Source organism: Hyperolius riggenbachi, chromosome 6, assembly GCF_040937935.1.
Source record: "Hyperolius riggenbachi isolate aHypRig1 chromosome 6, aHypRig1.pri, whole genome shotgun sequence".
NCBI lineage: Eukaryota > Metazoa > Chordata > Amphibia > Anura > Hyperoliidae > Hyperolius > Hyperolius riggenbachi.
In genome coordinates, this window is record NC_090651.1 from 14,558,042 (window position 1) to 14,584,780 (window position 26,739).

Sequence of the window (26,739 nt, forward strand, 5' to 3'; positions counted from 1 at the left end):
GTGATGGGATCAGCCACGCAACGCATACAAACGCGGATGGCGTGCGTTCGTACGCGTTGCGTTCCGCTTGCGTGCCCGTCTGCGTTTGTAATGTGAACGCGGCCTCAAAGGTGTGACCCTGCTTCATCAGGCTATAGACGGAGCATATTATAAATGCAGGTCTAGTTCAGACCAATCGCCTCTGTGAACAGTGTCCCCACCACAGTCTGAGGCCAACCTGGGGTAACCCCGTTTATCAATCTAACAGTATATTTTTGCAATGAAGTGGGGACACCCCAGCTGAAGACGGTGAGAACATACCAACTCCATGCAGAATGTGTCCTGACTTGGTCACCGTGTCACACATCGCGATTTGTCATGTTTACGAGCGCGGCGGGGTTGTGTGATGTGACGTGGCAGCCATACTGCGTGTCTGGAGGTCACAGGGTGTCATCGGCTAATCCAGCCATGTTACTCTATAAGCCGATGAGCTTCTCAACTAAATGTTTAGATTAGGCGGAGTGTCTCTTTATGGTTTACGGCAAAGTCTCGTAAAACTGTCTGATTATCCTCAGCGGGAGGTATGATGTCACCTGTGACTGAGTGACACCTGGGAACATTTCCACTGAAAACTTCAGTCGTCATAAAAGCGCTGTGATCTCTATTGACACTGCAAGCGATATGATGCGTATGATGCAATTATTCTGCCGTAGGTTTCAATGCCCAATCACATTTTCCAAAATACTTGGAAAAAGAAAAATGGAAGCTCGTAAAAATAAATCACAGCGCAGGGATTAGCTATGCAATTCTCCAGAATCTTGTAACGCCAAATCCGGCGCCCCCCCCCCCCCCCCCATTGCTGTCCCCCTCTAATGTAAAATGTGCCCCTTGCCTGTTTACCAACTTTACCTGTTGGGGTCTGCTGCTGGCGCCGTGCTTTTTCCTCCATCCATACATGCACCCCAGGTGGTTGCCCAGCGTAATGTGGGCGTGTGTTTGACATTACACACGCCCACGTATACGCCGGAAATCACATGGGACGTGTGTATGGATGAAGCCCAGAACCAGTGGTGGACACCAACAGGTAAAGTATACTGCAAAGGGCACCGGGGGCACATTTTACATTAGGGGGACAGTGACAGGAATTCCGCCATGTTCGTTGTTCTTCCTGATATCGCTCGCCGTTAGCACTGCACACCCGATTGAGCAAGCTGGCCATACATCTTGCAGGATATCAGATCGATAAATGCAACCAATTTTGGCATGAAATTGGTTGACAGTCGATCGGGCATGCACCTGGCGGCACCGATTTTTTTTTTTTTTTTTTTTTTTTTTTTTTTTTTTTTTTATTTATTTTTTTTTTTCATTCCGATTATAATAATTGGAATCGGATGGTCGATCGGCCGCCATGTCGCCTGATGTATGTCCACCTTTAGTGGTGTGTAGGCAGGTAAATCTCTGCGGCCAGTGACGGATGGGCAGCCCTGCTGAAGCAGGCTAATAAAACTCTGTACTTTGAATGTAAGATAAAAGGTTAAATGGAAGTGTATTTTTAATAATGAGACACATAGTTGGCATGCATTTTTCATGTGCTGTTGAGATGCCCTGGATGCTAAAAATGGTGCTCGGTTCACTTTTAACATGCGTCCTGATTGGGAGGGACGGTGAACAGCATCTTGGCCACACCTCCCTTCCCACAGTGCATCAGGGCACACGCCCCCATGGTTTTTGATGGTATTGCTGCTTTTATCAAACTTCAGGTGTTTTGGGGGTTTTTCTTGTATCTATGATTGAGAATGTTGTTGAAGGTGAAGAAGGCGGACATCTGAACAATATTTCTGGTTGGACAGGAACTTTGAACTCGAGGATCAGGTGTAATGGGTGTAAATGTTCCTTCCTTATCACAGTAATAAAGATTTTATATATAATAATCATATCGCAGTATCAACACATCTGTAATGCTGGATAAGTGGCTACACTGACCTTTGTAGGTTCTAGCTGATGCTGTGCTTCTAAAAATGCCCATTAACAGTACAATCTCCTGATCGATTGTACAATCAGATTGAGTACTATTAATGATGAATGATTGTTCGATCAAACATTCCGCCTATCCAGAATTTGGAAAGATTTTTTTTTTTGTAGTCTAAGATTGCTTATCAGTTTTCCCTCCGTCGTTGGGTCCAAATTAACATTCCTGATCGCTCATATTATGCTGTTGCTTATCTTTTAAAGAAAACTATTACTTTGATAGGGCTGGTGCACACCGAGCGGCTTTTTGGGCGTTTTCAGATCCGCTTGCGGCTGCGGATCTGCTTGGTCAATGTATCTCAATGGGGTGGTGCACACCAGAGCGGGGGGCGTTTTGCAGAAACGAAAAATGCCTGGGTGAGGCATTTTTTGGATTGCGGGTGCGTTTCTGCCTCAATGTTAAGTATAGGAAAAACGCAAACCGCTCTGAAAAACGGCACTTCAGAGCGGTTTTGCAGGCGTTTTTGTTACAGAAGCTGTTCAGTAACAGCTTTACTGTAACAATATATGAAATCTACTATACTGAAAACCGCAGCAGCAATCCGCAAAACGCTAGCAAAACGCCTCATAAAAATTAAAAAAAAAAGCGTTTAAAAATCTGCTAGCATTTTGCGGATCTGCTAGCAGGTTTTGGTGTGCACCAGCCCTTACAGCTGATAAATCTCCTGCAATAAACCTGCAGTGTGTCTACTTCCTGCTTTCATGGAAGCAGACCTATTGTTAACATCCCGTGTTTACAAATTAGCTGCTGTGCCGAGGCAGCCAGCTGACAGATCAAATTACAGTTGTGATTAGTCACATATGAGGGGGAAATACAGGCTAAACTTTCTAAATACATCCAGGGTGTATTTCTCTGTTTTCCTTCTGTCCTGTGCAAGAGTTCAGGTCCACTTCAATGAGCACGTTTACACCCAGATGGCTACACACAAAGGGATCTGTCCCAACCTTTCCAGTGATTTATAGATGGTCAATGAGAGGGAAAACAATTTCACTTTGCATGCAAATTTATCCGAAAATTATGTTGTGCTTGTAATTGGGCCCAATTGGGGGAAAGAGGCGCCCTAGTTGGATAAAACGTCTAAAAACGGCTTAAATACGAAACATAATATGAGGTAGCTTACCTCAATGATGAAATCTCTGTAAATATACAAAAGATTTTTTATTTAGCACAGGCAACACGTTTCACGGGTCTGAGCTCGCTTCCTCAGGCCAATAGCCGTGGCAAATGAATGAGATCAATGTGGCAAAGGGAGCCTCTCAAAGAGAGGGGGATTAGACGGGCTATACTCTCTAAACACGTACATTGCAATTCTCTCTGTTTTCCTTCTGTCCTGTGCAAAAGTTCAGTTTCACTTTAAGCTTTTGGTTTTTTTTGATGCTGTGATGAATGTATTGGTTTCCTGTTCACTGAACGCCTTTATTTATGTCTTTGCTTCCTCTGCAGAAAACCTTTGGAAAGAAGAAGTTTCAGAGGCACGCCGGCTCCTTCAAAGATGGTAAGTCGCTCCACAAACTATTTATTGTCCTTAAAGGCGGAGTACCTCATCAATCCAGCCAGTAAAATCTTAAAGACGGCGTTAGGGTGACGGATGGCGGCTGTTAAACGCGGAGCAGATCTGGAGAAACACAATTAAATTATACGGGACTTTGTATAAATAATGCAGTGTGTAATTAACTCTGCTGAATAATTTAGTAGGCGCGCTTACAGGCCAGGATTATTTTAGGGGTAATTACAGAAATTTGTGGCGATGTCGATGAACAGAGGGGCTGACTAATACGAGGCAGTGAGATTTTGGGCTGGAAGTATTTTTTTTTTTCTTTATCAACTTTTCAGGGTCCTTAAAGGGAATCTGAAATTAGAAGAATATGGAGGCTGCCATATTTATTGCTTTTTAACCTTTTGAGCCCCAGACGTTTATACCCCCCCCCCCCCCCCCCCCCCTAGTGACCAGGCCATTTGTTTACAATTTGGCACTTCACAAATGTAACTGTTTATTGCTCAGTCCTATAACTTAGCACCCAAATTAATTTTACCTCATTGTTTTTCTCACAAGTAGAGCTTTCATTTGGTGCTGTTTGATTCCTGCTGCTATTTTTAGTTTTTTTAATTAATAACAAAGACCTACATTTTGTAAAAAAAACAAAACACAAACATAGAGATAAGTTAATTGGCTTCCCCTTAAATTGGACCTAGACTATGAAACATACACTACACAATACATACATAGACATATGACTATGGCAGGGATAAGATTATGAGCTCTTCCGAGGAACAGTTAAAGGGACTCTATGCGAAAAATTGTAAAATTTAAAATATGTGCAAACAAATAAGTACGTTTTTTTTTTTTCTAGAGTAAAATGAGACATAAATTACTTTTCTCCTATGTTGCTGTCACTTACAGTAGGTAGTAGAAATCTGACAAGTGGCAGGTTTTGGACTAGTCCATCTCTTCATGGGGGGAGTCTCAGATTTATTTATTTTCAAAAGCACTTAGTGAATGGCAGTTGCCCTGTCCAACTGCCAAAAAACTGTGTAGCGAGCAGGGAAGCTAGCCAGCATCATTGTTTAAATCCTTTTTAGGGAATATCTTTATAAAGAATAAAAGCCTTGCTGAGAATCTCCTATGAAGAGATGGACTAGTCCAAAACCTGTCACTTTTGTCAGATTTTTTCTACCTACTGTAAGTGACAGCAACATAGGAGAAATGTAATTTATGGCTAATTTTACTCAGGAAAAAACGTACTTCTTATTTGTCTATGTTTGCACATATTTTAAATTTTAATATTTTTCGCCATAGTGCCCCTTTAAGTGACAATACTATACTCTGTGCAGCCGTGCGTAAGATGTAAGCACTATATAAATATAAAATCAATGTATGTAAAAAAAAAAAAAAAAGCCTGACAGCTCCGATCACTGGCTGGCAGGCTGATCGCTGGAGCCTGTCGTGCGAGCGCAAGCTCCCATTAAATCTCGCTCCTCGCGGGATGATGCCATATGGGAGGAGCTTTGTGCTGGGTGGGGCGGGGCACTCAGTGCAGAGGAGCTGGCTGGATGTCTGTACAAGTGGAGAGAGAGGTGGTCCAAGAGGTTTTAAGAATAAAAAGACTGCAAAATCTTCACACTCTCGGTTCAAACCTGCAGACTTGTACACACGGTAGATGAATCTCTGCAAAGGTGACTGAGGGCTGCCTCTAAAAAGATCTAGCAGGTGTACACAGCCCCCGGTTTTCCCCCACCTCCCCCGCCAGTGAATGCTCTTCCCACTCGCCCCGTCTGTCACTTGACGTCACTCATGTCGCCTCCCCCCTTCCCTGCATAGCAACATATAATGTATTGCTAGCCTGGAGACTAGCAACAAATCTGTACAGATGTACAGAAAAACTCATGGTGAACCAGAACTCCGAGTGTGTAAGGGGTGCATGTCATTTCGGCGCCGCTCAGTTCGGCGCGGTGAGAGCTGAATGACGAAACACTGAGGCGGCGTTAAATACTATTCCTCCTCCGAGTTGTTACAACTCGGAGGGAGATGTAATTCGGAGTCTGGCAGCCGATAGAGCCCCCGAATTAACCGCTACACGCCCGCGCAGCATAACATTGCTGCTATGGGGCGCCCAGTTTTGGCGCTCGGCTCTCAGAGCCGCACACAGAAATAAGCTGATCTGGTGTGTAAGGGGCTGAAAGGGACCACAATGCCTCCTTACTAAAATGCTGCAGTAAGATTAGTGTTCCTGCAGCGGGTTACTTTCCTCATCCTGTAGCATGCGGGGACTTGTCTCCTGCACTGCGCTCTGGAACCGGCCCGCGCTTGTGTACAGGTGGGAGGGGAGTCTGGGGTCAGGGAAGGAACAATCTCACACTATGGTAAAGAAAACTGGAAATCGAAAACCCTTTTTTTTTTTTTTGTATGCAGCTTGAAAATGCCACGTTTAATTCAAAACTCAAAAAATTTGGGTAGAGCTAGGGTCCATTCACACTTAATCAGTTGGTGTGCGTTAGTGCGCGTTAGTGCACGTTTTTTCCATAGCAGTGTATTGGGAAGAAGATTTCAGTTAAACCGCGTTAAGTGTGAAAGGTGCCATAGGAAAACATGGGACTTACTTTTGGAAATCCGTTTTCTTTCTGTTTTAACGGAGAGCAACTGATTAAGTGTAAAAAGGGCTCAGCATTTTTTTTTTTTTTTTTTTTTTTAGCAAATAGTGCTGCAGGAGATGTCAGTACTGTATAAATACATAATAATAATATGGTAGGACATTACACTATGACTATGGTAGGATTAGATTGTGAGCTCTTCTGAGGACAGTCAGTGACATGACTATGTACTCTGTAAAGTGCTGCAGAAGATGTCAGTGCTATATAAATACATAATAATAATAATAATAATGTAGGACATTAGACTATGACTGGATTGTCTGATCCTCTCCAGGGTGTTGCTGTCCGCTCCAATAGATCTGGGTACTGTGCTCGTGCAGCCCGTCCATACGCCTCTTTGATGGCGCCGCCATTGCTGGGAGCGGTCTGCACATGCTCAGTTGATGATTTTGTTCCCTGTCCTGCACAGACCACTCCCAGCAAGGGGAGCGCGATCGACAAGGGAGGAGCGAAACGGTCGTTTGGGTTAGTGGGGGGGGGGGGAATCAGGGGAGAGTGATTCTAGGTGACAGCATTTAAAGGAAATCTGAGATGGGTGCGATATAAAAACATTATATATACCGGGTGGGCTTCCTCAGGCCCCCTCCAGGCTCATCGGGCCCTCGCTCTCCTCCCAGGCTGCCTGGATCCTCTGCTATGCGGCCCGTAAAGTCCTTCAGTCTGGGGTGTACTGTGCATGCGCGGCCCACATCGTGCGCACTTCGCTGGGAGCAATCTGCACCTGCGCAATACTATTACACAGGATCAGAACACTCCCGGTAACGGGAGGGGGGCAGGGGAGTGCACGGCCGGACTGTGCATGCTCTGACTGGCCCCGACTGAAGGACTTTACAGGGCGAATAGTGGAGGATCCAGTTAGTGCAGTAGGACAGCGAGGGAGCAATCAGCCTGGAGTAAGCCCCAGGTAGGTTTTTTTTTTTACTCTTCTATTCCCCCCCCCCCCCCCCTAATCTTAGATACACTTTAATGCTGAAAGTGGATTTTTTTTGCGCTTGGAATAGAATGAACCCCCCCGTGTGTTTCCCGCAAGTGTTGCGGCCACTGTGTGCGCTGTTAGTCAGCCAGGGCCGCTCACATCTTCGCTGTGGAATGTTGGCGAGGAGGGAGTCCGCCTCTCCTCTGCCAAATCTTCTATTTCACAGGAACTTATCCCTGCTCTTCTAATGACCTCCGGGATAAACATGCCTTCACTGCGATTGTCCAGCCTTCACTTTCAGCGCTGTCATTACAGCATAGAATCCTGCTATGTCACTGCACATAGAGGCCCAAATAGCCCAGTATTCTCAGGCTGACCCGTCTGGTGACATGAAAATAGCAGCCCCTTGAGCTGTGTGAAGGTGCCCCCCTACAATCAGCACAAATAAAAAATCCCATCATGTTTGGTTAGTGTTACTTTGTTGTGAACTTTTGATCTTTATAAAAATGTTTAACACTTCAGCCTTATGCATCTGAGCAACTTTCACTTCTCATTCATTTGCCAATAACTTTATCACTACTTATCACGCTGAAATGATCTATATCTTGTTTTTTCCGCCACCATTTAGGCTTTCTTTGAGTGGTACATTTTGCTAAGAATTATTTTATTCTGAATGCATTTTAACAGGAAGATTAAGAAATAGAAAAAAATCATTATTTCTCAGTTTTTGGCTATTATAGTTTGAAATGAATACATGCTACCGTAACCCATGTATTTTATTTGCCCATTTGTCCCGGTTATTACACCATTTAAATTATGTCCCTATTACAATGTATGGCGCCGATATTTTTTTGGGAAGTAAAGGTGCAATTTTTTTAGATTTGCGTCCATCAGTATTTACAAGCTTATAATTTAAAAAAAATATAGAAATATACTCTCTTGACATGCATATTAAAAAAGTTAAGACCCTTAGGTAACTTTTTTTTAGTCGTAAATTTTTTTTTATTAAAAATTTTATTTGGGTAATTTTTGGTGTGGGAGGTAAACAGTTAATTTTAAATGTAATGTGTATATTTAATAAAAAAAAAAGTTATGTGGGTGTAGTTTTACTATTTGGCCACAGTCAAAAAGTCCTGGAAGCGAACGATCTCGCTTCCAGGAACTACAAAGAGGACAGGAAACCGTTTTTTTTTTTTTTTTTTTTTTTTTTCCCTCACAGGAAGACTGATGTCTCTGATAAGAGGCTGTCGGTTTTTCTGCTGGGGACTTAGATCGATGAATGGGAACAATATTCCCATTCTTTGATCTCTAGGCTAAAGGAAGGCGGGGGAGCGCCGCAGCCGCTGCAGCGGCACAGTCTATCTGGATGGATATATCCGTCCAGATAGACTTAAGTGGCTAATTTCTCAAACGATAACCGGTAGAACAGTAATTTTTGCAGCACAAACTGGCACAAACCCGGCGCTAACCAACCATGCCATTTTCATGTCCATGCGCTGTTGTAGGGGGGGGGGGGGGGGCTGGGTGATGTCATTGTCTGGAAAAAAAAAAATTGCCATTAACTTCAAAACAAAAGCAGCACAAATCTTTATTTTTTGCAGCACAAATGGGCACAAACGTAGCACTAACCAAGCATTTTTATTTGTGCTGATTGTAGGGTGAGGGGCAGCTTCACACAGCCTTCCCCTTGTTATCTCTAGAGTCAGTGTGATGCAAATACCCTATTGCATGCTTATTTATTGCATATTTTATGCAGCTTGGAACAGTAAAAGTGGCCATACCTCTAGTAATTTAGCGGCCGAATCGACCATCCGATTCGATAATTTTCAAATCGGATGAAAATCGGTGCTGCCAAGTGCATTGCCTGATCAACAATTCAACCAATTTGCGGGCCATGCATGTGGATCGGACATGCTGCAAGATGTTGGGCTGTTGTGGTCGGTTGGGTGCACGGTGGTAATGGAAGCGATATCGGGACGCTGTCCCCCTAATGTCTGTGCCCCCAGGTTAACGATACTTTACCTGCCCGTTGCTGGCTCCGTCCATACTTGTGCCTCACATGGTTGCCGCCGTACACCTGGGCACATGTGTGGTGTCATATGCCAACGTTACTATGGCAACTACGTGCAGCGCATATATGGATGGAGGACGGAGCCCAAAGCCAGCAGCGGACATGGACAGGTAAAATATAGTGCACTGGGGGAGGGGGAACAGTCGGGCCGGCGAGGCGTCGTCACAAGATGATTCCGGATCGATTTCAGCATGTGGTGTATGGGCAGCCGACAGATCTCTCTCATATCAGATTCGATTAGAGAGAGCTTTATCTCTAAGGTGAATCGGCCCATCATCACTAGATGTATGGCTACCTTAAGACCCCAAGCAGCCAGCATTGGCGGGGATTGCCTGATATATGTGAGTGCAGGACGGTTGCTAGAGAAGACAAGCAACCAGCCCTTAAAAAACCCAAAAAAACACTTACTTAATTAAGGTGGCCATACACTGGTCGATTTGCCATCAGATTCGACCAACAGATAGATCCCTCTCTGATCAGATTCGATCAGAGAGGGATCGTATGGCTGCCTTTACTGCAAACAGATTATGAATCAATTTCAGCCTGAAACCGATCACAATCTGCTGAGCTGCCGCTGTCGCACCCCCCCCCCCCACCCCCCCCCCTGCATACATTACCTGAAGCCTGGTCCCCGGGCATCTTCTCCGCATCCTGGCATAACTTTCTGTCACTCCAGTGACAGCGGAAATTCAAAAGAGCGCCCCCTATTTGTACTTCCGCTGTCACTGCAGTGACACAGGAAGTTATGCCGGATGCCGGGATGCGGAAGCTGATGCGGAGAAGATGCCGGGAGCCAGCTTCAGGTAATGTATACCTGCGTCAGTCGTACGCCTCTAGCGATGCGCTCCTCACCCGCGGCGATCGACGGTAATTTTCCACACGGCGCGATCGACGTGACCGATCTATTTCGGGCCGAAGTAGATCGAAAATTAGCGTGTTGCGTGAACGATTTGACAGCAGATTCGATCCCAGTGAGCTGATCGACGCTCCCGGGTGTGTCCAACCGGAGCGCATTGAAACGCAGCAGCGGGTGTGAAAGGTAAAATGAAAGTCTATGGCTTTCATTTTACCTTGGTTAACGCAAAGAACTGCCTTTACGTTGAAACGCACCCCCCCCCCCCCCCCTTGCATAGCTTTGTAAGGAACTCAACCAACTGGCATGCCTGAGGGGGAGAAGGGGGCGGAGCTTCAGCTTTTTGCAGAGCTTTGCACAGCAAAAGCGACTTACTGAACCTCCAAATGCCATCTTCTAACTTCCTGCAGCCTTCTGCGGCTTCCCTGCGTCCTCTGTGTGCATGTGACCGGTTGCAGGTCAGGTGACTCGCCGGGACCCGTACACAGATGCAGGAAAGCTGCTGGGAGCGGCAGGAAGTGCAGAACACGGAGGTTTGGTAAGTTACTTCTGCTGCGCAAAGCTCTGCAAAAAGCTAATGCCTAGTACCCACCATACAATTTTTTTTTTTTTGTTCGATTTTCTGTTAAGCCCCCTCTACACCATTCAATTCCAGGCGCGATCGATCAAATTCAATTGATTAAATCCGACATGTCCGATTAGGATTCGATCGATCGTGTTATCGATTTTGGTTATTTGTTTAATGCAAATCGATCACAAGATTGATCGGACATGTCATATTTAATCGATCTAATCGAATTCGATCGATCACGCCTGGAATTGAATCGTGTAGTAGGGGCTTTATTCTGGGTAAACACTATGCAATTTCCTGCTCGATCGGCAGGATCTATCGATTATTTCTGACATGTTCGATCGGGTTTCGATCGATACAGCCGTCGATTTTGCATACTTAACATGAGTAAATCGACGGCTGTATTGATCGAAACCCGATCGAACATGTCAGAAATAATCGATAGATCCCGCCGATCGAGCAGGAAATTGCATCGTATGTACTCAGCAAAAAATACTGGTAGAGACTGGTCATTATCTCTGGTGCATTGTCTTCTGGTTATCTCCTGCTGAGTAGAACAATGCCTAATTGCTCGGCAGATAGATGTTGGAAATTATCTATCTGGCAGGTAAATCTAACAGAAAATTGTATGGTGTGTACCTAGCATAAAGTTTTGCCCACCTTCTCCCCCTCAGGCATGTCGATTGTTGAGGCTGCCAGATACTGGTGTTCCAGATATCGGGGGTTTTTACAGTATTTTGTTTGTGCTGAACAATTGGGCGATTTAATCTCCATTCAAGTGAATGAGTGCAGCCTGTGTGTCTATATAGTGTGGCACAGGAGACCAGCGTTCAAATCTCGGCTCTTCCTGTTCAGTAAACTAGCGCCTATTCAGTAAGGAGTCATTGGGCAAGACTCCATAACACTGCTACTGCCTATAGAGCGCTGCCCTAGTGGCTGCAGCTCTGGCGCTTTGTGTCCGCCAGGAGAAAAGCACAATATAAATGTTCTGTGTCTTGTGTGTATCAGCCTTCAGACAGAAATAAAAGCAAAGGAACACAGCGTGGTTATTATAATCGATTTACTATTATTAGTCATGTGTATGCTCGGCACTGTGCATACATCGTGTTACACCTCACCTCAGCTACACTTTAAAGAGGAACTGTCGCGAAAATCTTAAAATTTAAAACACATACAAATAAGAAGTACATTTCTCCCAGAGTAAAATGAGCCATAAATTACTTCTCACCTATGTAGCTGTCACTTACAGTAGGTAGTAGAAATCTGACATTACCGACAGGTTTTGGGTTAGCCCATCTCTCCATAAGGGATTCTCAGCATGGCCTGTATTCTTTATAAAAACATTCCCTGAAAAAGATTTATACAAAGATACCGGCCAGCCTCCCTGCTCGCTGCACACTTTTTTTGGCAGTTGGACGGAGCAAATGCCATTCACTAAGTGCTTTTAAAAATAAAGAAAACCCCAAGAACCCCCTATGAGAAGATGGGCTAGTCCAAAATCTGTCGGTAATGTCAGATTTCTACTACTTACTGCAAGTAACAGCAACATAGGAGAAAAGTAATTTATGGCTCATTTAACTCCGGAAGAAACGTACTTCTTGTTTGTATATGTTAACATGTAATTTAATTTTTAAGATTTCGTGATAGAGGCCCTTTAAGCATGAGCAGAGGCCATTAGCCGGGTTTGTTATACAACACGTTTCAGGATTTGTGGATCAGTATGTGTATTCTAGACCAATGGATGGTATTTGCAGTTAGTGACATCAGGCAAGGGGGATAGCTTTCAGAACAGACTTCCAGAGCTGCAAGTGCTCCTTGTGAGGAAACAGTCATATGGCCATCTTCCTCCTTGTACTAATCCTGTGGCGTTAGCTGCCTCACATCTGGAAACAGGCCGTGATATCACGTGACCCGAGTCAGAACATAGATGAATAAGCATTCCCATGCTCTTCTCATCAGCGGTGTAGGAGTTGGGGGTGCAGGGGGCCCAGGTGGGGATGCAGCGTCAGGCACTACAATGGCTCCTCACTGATGTCATACCTGTGCTTGGTAAGCTGGTTCTGGGTTTCTGTAAAGGTATTACGAGTTTTCCATGTTGTATACAATGAACAGAGGCGCCAAAAGTATAAGATTAGACTAAATGAGCTTAAAAACCAACTTAAATGGCAAAATTGAAGGAGGAAGTGGTGGTCTTACCTCCCTCAAGCAGATACGACAACGACTGCGATTCAGACAGTCAAACACATTTATTAGGAACTCCAAAAAGAAATGCAACGCGTTTCGCAGGTTCAACCCCGCTTCATCAGGCAATATAGGGAGGAGTATCAAACAATCTGCACAAGGATTCAAATTAAGCGCCTCTGTGCAGATTGTTTGATACTCCTCCCTATATTGCCTGATGAAGCGGGGTTGAACCTGCGAAACGCGTTGCATTTCTTTTTGGAGTTCCTAATAAATGTGTTTGACTGTCTGAATCGCAGTCGTTGTCGTGTCTGCTTGAGGGAGGTAAGACCACCACTTCCTCCTTCAATTTTGCCATTTAAGTTGGTTTTTAAGCTCATTTAATCTAATCTTATACTTTTGGCGCCTCTGTTCATTGCATACAATTTGGAGTCCACCCTTGGTGGAGGGTTGCTACCCTTTCTTCCTGTCTACAGAGAGCGACTTCTTAATCCTGAGTGGGGTCAGGACAATCTCCCCACCTGCCTTACAGTGGTTGCCTGCTGGTGACCCTGACTTGTGAGTATCTAGCAATACAAACTTATTGCCACCTTGTCCAGTACGAATTACACTATTGGGGCTCTTGGTGTTCCCTGTTTTTATCTCTTTGCGAGTTTTCCATGTTTGTCAGTAATACCACTTTATTTTTAGGTATAGAAGTTCATTTTAAAGTGGACCTGAACTCTCGCACAGGACAGAAGGTAAACACAGAGAAATGCACCCTGTATGTATTCAGAGAGTTTAGCCTGTCTAATTCCCCCTCATCTGTCTAATTACAAGTTATTTGATCCAGGGCTGTGGAGTCTGTACAAAAATCTTCCGACTCCGACTCCTCAGTTTATTAAACCACGACTCCGACTCCAACTCCGGGTAACCAAAATTGCCCCGACTCCTCAACTCCGACTCCACAGCCCTGATTTGATCTCTCCTCAGTCACCTGACTGCCATGGGAGAGGTTGCAGATAAGCTCATTTAAAAGCACAGGATGTTAATAGGTCTGCTTCCATGAAAGCAGGAAGTAGACACACTGCAGATTTATTGCAGGATTTGTATCGGCTGTAACGCAGAAATGTTTTTCTTTAAAGGTTATTATGCTGTTGGGTATCTTTTAGAGCAGAGAGGAAGTTCTGAGTTCAGGTCCACTTTAACACACACAGTGCAGGCAAATACTGCCAGCACCTGTCCAAAAAGCAGCCCCATAATACCTCACTTCAGGGAAGTGGGTGGAGCTATGTAAATCATTCTTCCTCTTTGCCCCTGTGCCCCCCCCCCCTGTTTATGGCATATCCACAGCTGGGAGTGATGACCTGCAGGTACCGTCTGTTTAAAGTGCCTGTGATTCCATAGACGTGCTTTAAAATAACTCAAAGCGGACCTAAACCCAGAACTTTATCTAAAAGATAAGCAACAGCATAACCTTTAACCAGTTCAGGACCGTAGGCTTACACCCCCCTAGTGACCAGGCTACTTTTTACATTTCAGGCCACTGCAGCGTTAAGGGCTCACTGCAGGACCGTACAACTCAGCACACAGGTGATTTCCCCCCCCCCCCCCCTCCCTTCCCTTTTCTGCCCACCAACAGAGATTTCTGTTGGTGGGCTGTGATCGCTCCCCCAATGTTTATTTGTGAAGTTTGTTTTTGTGGGTTTTTTGTTTTATAAATTTACCAATTTTTTTCCCTCCCTTCCCCCACCAGCCTATGACAGCCGATCGCTCCTGAGCCCCCCTAGGGGACAGCTGAGTGACACGGCTGTCCCCAGTACAGCGCTGCCATAGATCGCAGCGCTGTACAATGTAAATAAATGTAAATGCGGAGCTCCGGCATTCAAGTGGAGATGATCTCCTGCAAAACCTCGCCCACAGGACTTCACGCTAATTGGCGTGGAGCGGCCGGGAAAAGGTTGAAGAAAAACATTTCTTTGTTACAGCTGATACAAATCCTAAAATAAATCTCCAGTGTGCCAAGGACTAAGCTGGCACCGCTGCGAGATCAAATTACAGTGGTGATTTGTCACAGATGAGCGAGAATTAGACAGGCTAAACTCTCTAAATACACACAGGGTGCATTTTTCTGTTTTCCTTCTGTCCTGTGCCAAGAGTTCAGGTCCACTTTAAAATGAGGCCCTCGTGAATGGTGTCTTTGTTTCAGGCTACGTTTCCAATAAAAGGATGCAAATCGCATGTAAATTTCGGATTGCGAAATTCGTACACAAATACTAAAAATTGGATGTGTGTGCCAGGCATTACTCTCTACGGCTGGGTCCATTTTTGATTGATAACCAATTGGAAAAATTATCAGAAATCTGATTGGAATTTTGAAAAATCGCATGTGTATGCATTAGCTTTCTTCTATAGCTGATTGATGTCAGATCAGAATATTGATCTGATCAATCGCTTGAATAGAATCTGACGTAAAAATTGCATGGTGTGCACCCAGTTTTAAACGCACACGACCTCTAGGTATGCATACTTTATACTGCCCACCTCTTGTTTACGCTCTGTTCTCTTAGACCAGGGGTCAGGAACCTTATTGGCTGAGAGGGCCATAAACGCCACATATTTTAAAATGTAGTTCCGTGCGAGCCATACAATATGTTTCAAACTGGGACAGTGCGCATGCGCAGCAGAGGGCTGTCCCTGTTGCCATGGTGATGTGTATACAGTTGATCCTCCGGACAGTGGAAGTGTCAGACGCATCTTCAGCTTCTCTTGGGTTTCAGCAACATCAGCAAATTCCCCGAGAGCCATACAGGAGAAATACAGACTAACAGCTTGTACAATTAGCTAGCTGACTTGGGGGTTGAGTCACTTTGTAGGATGAGATCCCCGCACTTTGGCCCAATAGGCGCATACATATGTAATCGCAGCCGGGAGACTTGGGCGCAGGATACAGCTGGTATATGGCTTATCCTGCTGCTGCACAAGTCCCGTCGACGTTAATTTACTATTCCCCTTCTAGGTCCACGTTATAATTTGGCTTCCAGCTATTGCTGGCGGCCGAATTATTGTGTTTTAAATTGTAACCTCTGCTCCGTCTTCTGACTGCGCCAAAGTTACTCAGTGCGCCCAAATCTCCTGCGCTGTGATTACAGCGCTCGCATGACAGTCAGCAGGGCCGGGCCGAGGCATAGGCTGGAGAGGCTCCAGCCTCAGGGCGCAGTGTAAGAGGGGGCGCAGAATTCATTCAGCTGGCATTCCTAATTGTGTTTGAAGCAGAAAGAAATAAGAAAAGGGGATACATGGCAGTGACTGCAAGCCAGATAACTTCATATTAAGGTGTTGGGGAGGTTGTGGGCCCTGTGGCGCCTCTTAGTCTAATAGCAATCAGTGTGTGATGGCTGGGATGGGAGGGATGGAGGGGCGCACTTTGGGGTCTCAGCCTTGGGTGCTGGAGGACCTTGTCCCTGCTCTGACAGGCAGCCTATTGGGCCAATCAAAGTGCGGGGATCTCGTGCTCATCCTACAAAGTCACTGGACCTGACAGGATCCAGAGTGGGACAATTGGAGCAGTTGTTCGTTTTGTGGGGAGTGCGAGTAAGTTAGTAGTGCATGTTACAGCAGTAGTAGATGTTACTTGCGCGACCACACTAAGCTGTGCTGCTTGAGCCGTGTATCTTAGTGAATCACCCCTACTGATTTGTATGTGAGCCAGATGTAGCCATCAAAAGAGCCACATCTGGCTCCCGAGCCATAGCTTCCCTACCCCTGTTTTGGATAGTAAGGTCACAAGGGCAGAGCTCTCTCACCCTTTGGTATCTTGGAATTTGTTATACATTGTATTCATCGTGTTACATTTGTCAGTGTAATTACTATGAAAATATACATAGAACAGGAGTTCCCTCAAAAGACCGCACCACTCCAAAAATAACCATATATAATCATCTTTATTCACACAAAAATGGGTTAAAAACACTTATAAACAATCACAAGGATGGCCATGCAGGGAAACAAACAAATGACTACATCAAATGATACAATACATAATAGCCAAATGGCTGAGTTTCCACATCACATGCTAAAGTGTAAAAAGCAATAATGGATGGCTACATGAACTAATAAATAACATAGCTAGCCATATCAAAAATTCATTTGGTATATCTACCAATTCTGTATTATGTACCAATGTCTATATTTTGTGTATACTGTTGTCTGTATTATAATGTACTCTGTGTGTTTCTTACTCTGTACAGCGCTGCAGAATATGTTGGTGCTTTACAAATCAATAGTAATAATACTGCAGGAAAGTATCAGTACAAAGGGAAGGCCACATGCATCTTGGCAGCTGGGGCAAGTTGTAAATTACAGGATTTTGGCACACTAATGCAGATGTGTACAGAGAACTGCACATACAGTATGTAGCACAGAGTGGTGTCTGGGGGCTGACAGGTCCTCTTAGGAAGCTTATCCTGATAATCTATGCAGCAGAATACATACTGTAGAGTCACTGCGCAGCCATCTATTCACTCCCCTCCATACAGCTTAGTCTGTGCTGATCTGGCAGTGACGTTCCCACATGTTTTTCTGCACTGAGTCTTGTTCTGACTAATGATTAGCACAGGCCGGTCACATGACCGAGCGGCAGAACTGGTTACACGACTTCATGACAATACACGGCCATCTGTGCAACCGTCTGCATCGCTCAGAATAGGCAGACTTAAAGCACAACTGAAGTGAGAGGTATATGGAGGCTGTCATATTTATTTCCTTTTAAAGTGGAGCTGAACTCTTGCACAGCACAGAAGGAAAACACAGAACTGCACCCTGTACCTATTACCTTGTCTAATTCACCCTCACCTGTGACTAATCACAACTGTAATTTGATCTCTCAGCTGTGTCAGCTGACTACCTTGGCAGAGGTGCTAAATTGTAAACACAGTATGTTAACCCTATGTTTGCTTCCTAGAAAGCAGGAAGTAGACACACTGCAGGTTAATTGCAGGATTAGTATCAGCTGTAACAAACAATTTTTTTTCTTTAAAGTGAACCAGAGACGAAGCACACTCATGTATGTTACATATAGATCAGTGGGGACATTAGATAAAACACCTACCGTGCTCTCTGCTTCATCCTTCATTGCTCAACCATGCTTGTTATCAGCCCTGATAAAATCCCAGACTGAGCATTCAGTCTGGCTTTGCTCAGGAATCATCATAGCGGAGTCTGTCTTCTCTGATGTATTTTCAAGTCCAAGCCTGCCCCCTTGTGGCTCTGCTATAATGACTCAGCTATAATGATTCCTGAGCAAAGCCAGACTGAATGCTCAGTTGGGGATTTTATTAGGGCTGATAACAAGCAGGCTGAGCAGTGAAGGATGAAACAGAAAGCAAGGTAGGTGTTTTCTCGAATGTTCCCACTGATCTATATGGTAAAATACATGAGGGTGCTTAATCTCTGGTTCACTTTAAAGGTTATTAGGCTGTTGCTTATCTTTCAGAGCAGAGAGGAAGTTTTGAGTTATAAACAATACCAGTTGCCTGGCAGTACTGCTGATCCCTTTGGCTGCGGTAGTGTCTGAATCGCACCCCTGAAACAAGCATGCGACTAATTCAGTCAGACTTGAGTCAGAAACACCGGATCTGCTGCATGCTTGTTCAGGGGTTATGGCTAAAAGGCATTAGAGGCAGATGATCAGCAGGACAGCCAGGCAATATGCAATTTCCTGTGAGCTCGACGGGTCAAACTGATAATTTCCAACATGTCTGATCTGCTAACGGGATTGATTTTCAAACCGATTGATTCGGAGCAGATCGAACATCGGTTCGACTCATTGATGTGACGGGAAATTTCATAAAAGGAAATAAATATGGCCGCCTACAAATCCCTCTCACTTCAGTTGTCCTTCAACTTCCCTAGCGGTATAGATGAGCCTGACTCGTCCTAAAAAAAAAAAAAAAAAAAAAAAAAAAAAAGTAGCTAGTATTGGTAATGACCAGTCAGGCTCGTCCAGTAATTAGTTACTCACCTGTGGCGTCGCTGCTGCGCGCTATCCCTCGCGGCTTTCCTGCAAGTGTCTTCTTCGCGGCAATCTCCGGCAGCGATTTCTTTTTCGCGTTGTTTCCTGACACTCGGCGGTCACGTCTTCAGGTGATAAATTGAATTTTTTATATTCGAATACATAAAATATGAAAATGTAATAAAAAAAAAATAGAAAATGAAAGCTATTGGCAGCACTAAGTCCAGTAGCAGCAAAAGTATTTTTTTTTTCTTTGAAATACAAATGTTAAAAAAAAGTGCTCTTTTTATATTGTATGCATGCTTGCCGACAGCTTGCAAAACCGCAACTTGCAAGCAGTCCGCCCAAATGCTTACAATATAAACAAATGCTTAGAAAAAAAATTGTGCTGCTTTTGGTACAAAATTTGGAGGGAAATTAAATGCCGGGAGGTTAAAGGGGAACTCCAGCCTAAACAAACATACTGTCATCAAGTTACATTAGTTATGTTAATTAGAATAGATAGGTAATATAATCTCTTACCCACCCTGTTTTAAAAGAACAGGCAAATGTTTGTGATTCATGGGGGCAGCCATCTTTGTCATGGGGGCTGCCATCTTTGTCATGGGGGCAGCCATCTTTTTGGTTGAAAGGAGGTGACAAGGAGCAGGAGACACAGTTCCAACTGTCCTGTGTCCTAATTACCCCTCCCAGCTGCACACGCTAGGCTTCAAATGTCAAATTAAAAATGTAAAAAAAAAAAAATTGCACCAAAACAGCAGAACGAGAACAACATCATCAGAAATCCCATCATGCTTTGCACAGCATCAGGGGAAAAATGCCAGGGCAGTTTTCTTCTGTGCAGCTAAAAATGAGGCTTGTGTAAGAGAAACAGTTCTGATGCTGTGAAACTGTTAAAGAAACACCAAGCCTTTTCAGTGCTGCTGAGTCGATTTTTAGTCCGGAGGTTCACTTTAAGGAGCATAAGTGTCAATGCACTTGAATGGGAACCATATTTGTAACTTTTAAAAATAAAATGTCCTCTTTATAAAGGTTTTATTTTGTGCAAAGTCCGGATATTGGGCCCCTCATGCTGGTTATTGTGGTTCTCCCATGGAAAACATAACGTGCGGTTCCGACATGCCGCCTCATTTGTAAGGACCTGTCAAACTCTTTGAGGCTGAGATGCCAAATTCTACACGTGGACTCTACGTGACTCCCAGCAGTGGCGAGGCGAGCGAGTAGCGCTGTGACCGTGCAGGGTGGCAGACATGGGGCAGAACGCAGCGGAGGAAAGCGTCGTTCTGGGCGTATTTCGCAGGCTTTCTCTGTCGGGCTCGTCCTGGGCGAGACGTGAGAGTCTGACTGCCCCATTCCTGTCGCTGGTCGAGGAGGGCTCCGCCAATATAAAGGAGATCTCAGACAACCTCTCCCTGTTCCTGACGCGTCTCTTCTCTCCAGACCCCAGGCTGTACCAGGAGTTCACCGAGCGAGGGCTCATCTCCAACAGCCAGGAATCGGACGATGACCTCCTGGAGGAGCCTGCGCCGGCCGAACCGCGGCCAGACGACGGCATCGTGGTGAAGAATTACCGACCCGCCCAGCTGATCTGGAGCCAGCTTCCACAGGTACTGTGTGTCTGTCTGCGTGTCTGTCTGTCTGCGTGTCTGTCTGTCTGCGTGTCTGTCTGTCTGCGTGCCTGTCTGCGTGCCTGTCTGCGTGCCTGTCTGCGTGCCTGTCTGCGTGCCTGTCTGCGTGCCTGTCTGCGTGCCTGTCTGCGTGCCTGTCTGCGTGCCTGTCTGCGTGCCTGTCTGCGTGCCTGTCTGCGTGCCTGTCTGCGTGCCTGTCTGCGTGCCTGTCTGCGTGCCTGTCTAACTGTCTGCCTGTCTAACTGTCTGCCTGTCTAACTGTCTGCCTGTCTAACTGTCTGCCTGTCTAACTGTCTGCCTGTCTGCCTGTCTGCCTGTCTGCCTGTCTGCCTGTCTAACTGTCTGCCTGTCTAACTGTCTGCCTGTCTAACTGTCTGCCTGTCTAACTGTCTGCCTGTCTAACTGTCTGCCTGTCTAACTGTCTGCCTGTCTAACTGTCTGCCTGTCTAACTGTCTGCCTGTCTAACTGTCTAACTTTCTGCCTGTCTAACTGTCTAACTTTCTGCCTGTCTAACTGTCTAACTTTCTGCCTGTCTAACTGTCTAACTTTCTGCCTGTCTAACTGTCTAACTTTCTGCCTGTCTAACTGTCTAACTTTCTGCCTGTCTAACTGTCTAACTTTCTGCCTGTCTAACTGTCTAACTTTCTGCCTGTCTAACTGTCTAACTTTCTGCCTGTCTAACTGTCTAACTTTCTGCCTGTCTAACTGTCTAACTTTCTGCCTGTCTAACTGTCTAACTTTCTGCCTGTCTAACTGTCTAACTTTCTGCCTGTCTAACTGTCTAACTTTCTGCCTGTCTAACTGTCTAACTTTCTGCCTGTCTAACTGTCTAACTTTCTGCCTGTCTAACTGTCTGTGTGTATGTGCGCACGCTGTTACTGTTGGGAGTCCCTTGCGATGGTGTCCCCTGCTAGCCGTCGTCTATACCCTAGGTTCTCAACATGCGGTACGCGTACCCCAAGGGGTACGTCTGATGGTTCCAGGGGGTACTCCTGCTTGATATACTTAACCAAGTATAACAAATTTAGAGTTTTAGAAAATGATAAATCCTACATAAACAACACCAAATTAGTATTTTAGCTAATTAAAAGCGATAGTAAATGTTTGGAAATTGTTTAGAACCAATTATTATGTACTACGATTAAATATTTATTTGTCAAGGGGTACTTGTGATAACGTTTACTATGCTAGGGGGTACTCGGCGAGTACAAGCTTTTAAAAGGGGTACGTACCAAGAAAATGTTGAGAAACACTGGTCTATACTATAAGATTGCATATTATTAAAGCGGGATTGTCACCATAAAATTTAAATTTCAACAGCAACTGGTCTGAGTGTATTAAGTGATAAAGATGCTAATCCTGCAGTCAAAACTTTCAATTTTTTTTGTGTTATGGTTTGGCGTTATCGCATACCTTAGGAGCACTGGCCCTTTAATTGCCATTGCCAAACAGTTGCATGCTGGGGGGTCTTTTTTATCTATAATATATTCCTTCTCTTCCCTTTATTTCCCCCTACTTCTAATGACATAAAACAGAGCACTTCCTATTATAGACCTCAGTGGGAGTGTCTGAAGACTCTGGGAGGAGGGCGGGTAGCAAATACACAATTAGCAAGAGGAGTAAGAGTGTGGAGGAAATGTCAGGAGGTCAAAGGTAACCAAGATGGAAACTGTCTAGAATAGGATTCTCTACCTTTCCTTTATAAAATTCACAGGAATCATAACGCAGGTCAGTCCAGCTGATCTCTTTGGCTGCAGTAGTGGCTGAATCACACACCTGAAACAAGCATGCAGCTAATCTGGTCAGACTTCAGTCAGAACATCTGATCTCCATGCTTGTTCAGGGGGATATGGCTAATGCCTGGTATACACCATGCATGAGTGGGTGAAATCTGATTGGCTGTTTTGTAGGTTCGCCCAGGCGTGCGGGGGGAGGGGGGGGTGCGAGACCCCCAGAACATATCATCCCAGGTAGTCAGGGATCTGCAAACCAAGTTTTGTGACTTTTTTTTCGGCAAGCATTTTTGACTTTCCATGTTCAGTGCCACAGGGAGGACCCCAGAACATGCTGGGATTTGTAGTGCAGCCATGAGGCGGGCAGGTATCAGAGTGGTGGTGGGTGCACACACTGTCTCGCCATCACTGGGGACATGCTGGGATTTGTAGTGCAGCCACGAGGCGGGCAGGGATGGCAGCGCTGGTGGGCCTCTCTCCATAGCTGGGGACATGCTGGGATTTGTAGTGCAGCCACGAGGCCGGCAGGTATGGCAGTGGTGATGGGCCTCTCTCCATCGCTGGGGACATGCTGGGATTTGTAGTGCAGCCACGAAGCGGCAGGTATGGCAGTGGTGGTGGGCCTCTCTCCATAGCTGGGGACATGCTGGGATTTGTAGTGCAGCCACGAGGCGGGCAGGTATGGTAGCGCTGGTGGGCCTCTTGCCATCGCTGGGGACACGCTGGGATTTGTAGTGCAGCCACGAGGTGGGCAGATATGACAGTCCATCACTGGGGACACGCTGGCGGTGTCACCTGACCTGTCACCTGTAGAAGTAATGGCCTTATTATGTGTGTACAGTGAGTGACTCACGCCTGCAGACTGATACGTGATATTCTGCCAGTTACATTAGATAAGGAGGGAGTCTGGCCTCAGTGTTATTGCAGGAAGTATGGCCTAAATGAGATCAACATTTCATGTAAGTTGTCCTGCCCTGTTCACCTGATTCACCGGGGTAATTCCAGAAACTCTCAACAGTGCGGGCAGCACGGGGACAGGAAATGGGGGCAGAGTGGGGACAGGAAATGGGGGCAGCACGGGGACAGGAAATGGGGGCGGCACGGGGACAGGAAATGGGGGCGGCACGGGGACAGGAAATGGGGGCGGCACGGGGACAGGAAATGGGGGCGGCACGGGGACAGGAAATGGGGGCGGCACGGGGACAGGAAAGGGGGGCAGCACGGGGACAGGAAAGGGGGGCAGCACGGGGACAGGAAAGGGGGGCAGCACGGGGACAGGAAATGGGGACAGGAAATGGGTGCAGAGTGGGGCAGGCAATAAGGGCAGCACGTGTATAGGAAATGGGGGCAGCACGGGTACAGGAAATGAGGGTAGAGTGGGGCAGGCAATAAGGGCAGCATGCTGGGCCAAGGCAGAGGCGAGAGAGGCTCCTGCCTCAGGGCGCAGTGTAGGAGGGGGCGCACAACTCGCCCAGCGATCATTCCCCTATTGTGTTTGAAGCAGAGAGAAGTAAGAAAAGGGGATACATGGCAGTGACTGCAAGCCAGATAACTAGAGATTAAGGTGTTGGGGGCCCTGGGGCGCCTCTTAGTGTAATAGCAATCAGTGTGTGACGGCTGGGGTGGGAGGGATGAGGGAGGGGCCTCTTAGTGTAATAGCAATCAGTGTGTGACGGCTGGGGTGGGAGGGATGGAGGAGGGGCCTCTTAGTGTAATAGCAATCAGTGTGTGACGGCTGGGGTGGGAGGGATGGAGGAGGGGCCTCTTAGTGTAATAGCAATCAGTGTGTGATGGCTGGGGTGGGAGGGATGGAGGGGCCTCTTAGTGTAATAGCAATCAGTGTGTGATGGCTGGGGTGGGAGGGATGGAGGGGTGCACTTTGGTGTCTCAGACTTGGGTGCTGGAGGACCTTAGCCCAGCTCCTGCAGCATGGTAGGCAGGCAGTGGGGGGGGGGGGGGGGGGGCAGGTACAGGAAAAAAATCATAGCATTGCGGAGGCAGGCAAATGAGGGCAGCACAATTTAAAGGTCAACTGAAGTGAGAGGGATATGGAGGCTGCCATATTGTATTTCCTTTTTAAACAATACCAGTTACCTGGCAACTCTGCTGGTCTATTTGGCTGCAGTAGTGTCTGAATCCCACCAGAAACAAGCATGCAGCTAATCTTGTCAGATCTGACAATAATGCTATAAACACCTGATCTGCTGCATGCTTGTTCAGGGACTATGGCTAACAGTATTAGAGGCAGAGGATCAGCAGGACAGCCAGGCAACTGGCATTACTGAAAAGGGAATACATATGGCTGCCTCCATAACCATAACAGTTGTCCTTTAACATAAAAAAAAACACTTCATAGCTCTATTGACGGGTAATAGAGCTGAAAAACAGGTTCTCTATAATCTGCCATTAATGATGTTGAATGAGATGGTGATGATTGCAGCTTGCATGCAAATTTAATGCAAATTCTAATGAACTGGACCTAATGAGTGCCATTTCTGTTGATTTTGATTGGCCCCGTGTGCATTACATTTGCATACAGTCAGAATAGTTGGTCTCTCATTGGTCATGTGTAATCCTTCTGCTAGCCACACAATTATCAAATCCTTTTCTTTTTTTTCCCTTGAACCATTCGATTCCTGGCACTTTCGATCACTCTTTGAGACATCTATTGACCCAATGTGTTGATTAATTAGAAAATCAATTGATTAAAAATATCAAAGGGACAGCACAGAGAGTTTTCAGTGATTGGGGTGTGGCCGGAGCGATAGTTGATCGTTGCTGAGATGTATTGATTATCGATTTGCTGCATGTGATAGAAATAGATCTCTCTCTGATCCAATTCCTGACAGGAGGAGAATCGCTTGTTTGGCCGCAGCGGGTGGAAGTCTATAAGTGCACGGCTGGCTGTTAATATTCACTTTTCATCCTGATCACTGTTAGTATTTGGCTTTTGCTCAGTATTGCGTTCAGTTGGTAGATTTCAGCTGATGTACGCTGACTGATCATCACTTCTGTTATTCTGAAAGCAAGTAATCCGCTTAAATGTTTGTTTTATGCTTTGTAGGTACAAGAAGCCGGCATTCTAGACAACATCTCCGCGGAGGAACGCAAAAGGCAGGAGGTATTCCACACACTTTTTTTGTTACAGTATATTTTGTGTTTTTTCTTTGTTTCTGTTGCAGACCAGAGATGAAGCACCCTCCTGTATTTTACCTTATAAATCAGTGGGAACGTGACAGTAAACACCTAATCTGCTCTTTGTTTCATTGTTCTCTGTTTAATCTGACTGTTATCAGCTCTGATAAGAATCACTGACTGAGCATTGTCTAGCTTTGCTACGGAAAGATTATAGCTGAGTCTGTCTTCTCTGGTGTCTTTTCAAGCCCAAGCCTGCCCCCTTGTGGCTCTGCTATAATGACTCAGCTATAATTATTCCCTGCAAAGCCAGACTGAATGTTCAGTCCGGGATTCTTATCACAGCTGATCAGACACTTTTAGCAGTGAGGATGAAACAGAGAGCATGGTAAGTGTTTTCTCTAATGTTCTTACTGATATATATGGTAAAATACACAAGGGTGCTTCGTCTCTGGCTCCCTTCAAAGGTGACCCCCCCCCCCTTTCCCGAGATATACTGCATCCATCTCACTACTGGGCTGCCAAGCAGCATGCTGTGCTCTGTGGAGGGGAAGGGGGAGTCAGGAAGGAACGGGAGCATTCATTCATACAGAAACGGAACTGTGACAAGTGATAATTTTGGTGTACAAAGTGAACCCGAGGTGAGAGTGATATGAAGGCTGCCATATTTATTTCCTTTTAAACAATACCAGTTGCCTGGCAGTCCTGCTGATCCTGTGTCTCTAATACTTTTAGACGTAGACTCTGAATAAGCATGCAGCAGATCTGGTAGCCATGGAGTAACTTCGGTGCCGCTGAAGTTACTTTTAAAGGGGAACTAATCGTAAGAGGTATACGGAGGCTGCCATATTTATTTCCATTTAATCAATACCAGTTGCCTGGCAGCCCTGCTGGTCTATTTCTCTGCAGTAGTATCTGAATCACACCAGAAACAAGCATGCAGCTAGTCTTGTCAGATCTGACTTTAAAGTCTGAAACACCTGATCTGCTGCATGCTTGTTCAGGGGCTATGGCTAATAGTATTAGAGGCAGAGGATCAGCAGGGCTGCCCGGCAACTGGTATTGCTTAAAAGGAAATAAACATGGCAGCCTCCGTATACCTTTCTCTTCAGTTGTCCTTTAAAACACAATAATTATTTAATTCCCCACCATCCATGGTGGCCGCTGGAGGGGGAATAGTATTTAATACGTCCGGGACTTGTGCGGCAGCAGGATCAGCCATATACCGGCTGTATCCTGCGCCCAAGTCTACCGGTGCCGATTCCTCTCGTACGCCCTAGCCATGGGAGCGCAAAAAGCGGACACACAGACATTAGTGTGCTCAGGCCTTCAAAGATTGGAATTTTCCATGTGGGGGCAGAGGGAAGTGCGGGGGGCTCAGTAGGTTTGACCAGTATGGGGCCCAAAACATTTCTGTTGGTGGCCCTGCTAAGATGCGCCACCTACTGGTAGCACAGAGCAATGAGAAATGTTCACGTGCAATATTCCATACTTATGGTAC

The 26,739-nt window shown here is 45.7% G+C and overlaps 1 protein-coding gene across 2 annotated transcripts in view; it reads left to right on the forward strand.

Annotated features, from left to right (window-relative positions):
* The window catches only part of ARHGEF16 (Rho guanine nucleotide exchange factor 16), a 65,497-nt gene that overhangs the window by 17,776 nt on the left and 20,982 nt on the right, over nucleotides 1-26,739 (forward strand). For both annotated transcript variants that reach the window (XM_068242397.1, XM_068242396.1), the window contains exons 3-5: nucleotides 3,452-3,503; nucleotides 20,182-20,348; nucleotides 25,168-25,224. In XM_068242397.1, the coding sequence (XP_068098498.1) occupies nucleotides 3,452-3,503; nucleotides 20,182-20,348; nucleotides 25,168-25,224 (276 nt within the window). The remainder of the gene's footprint in view (nucleotides 1-3,451; nucleotides 3,504-20,181; nucleotides 20,349-25,167; nucleotides 25,225-26,739) is intronic.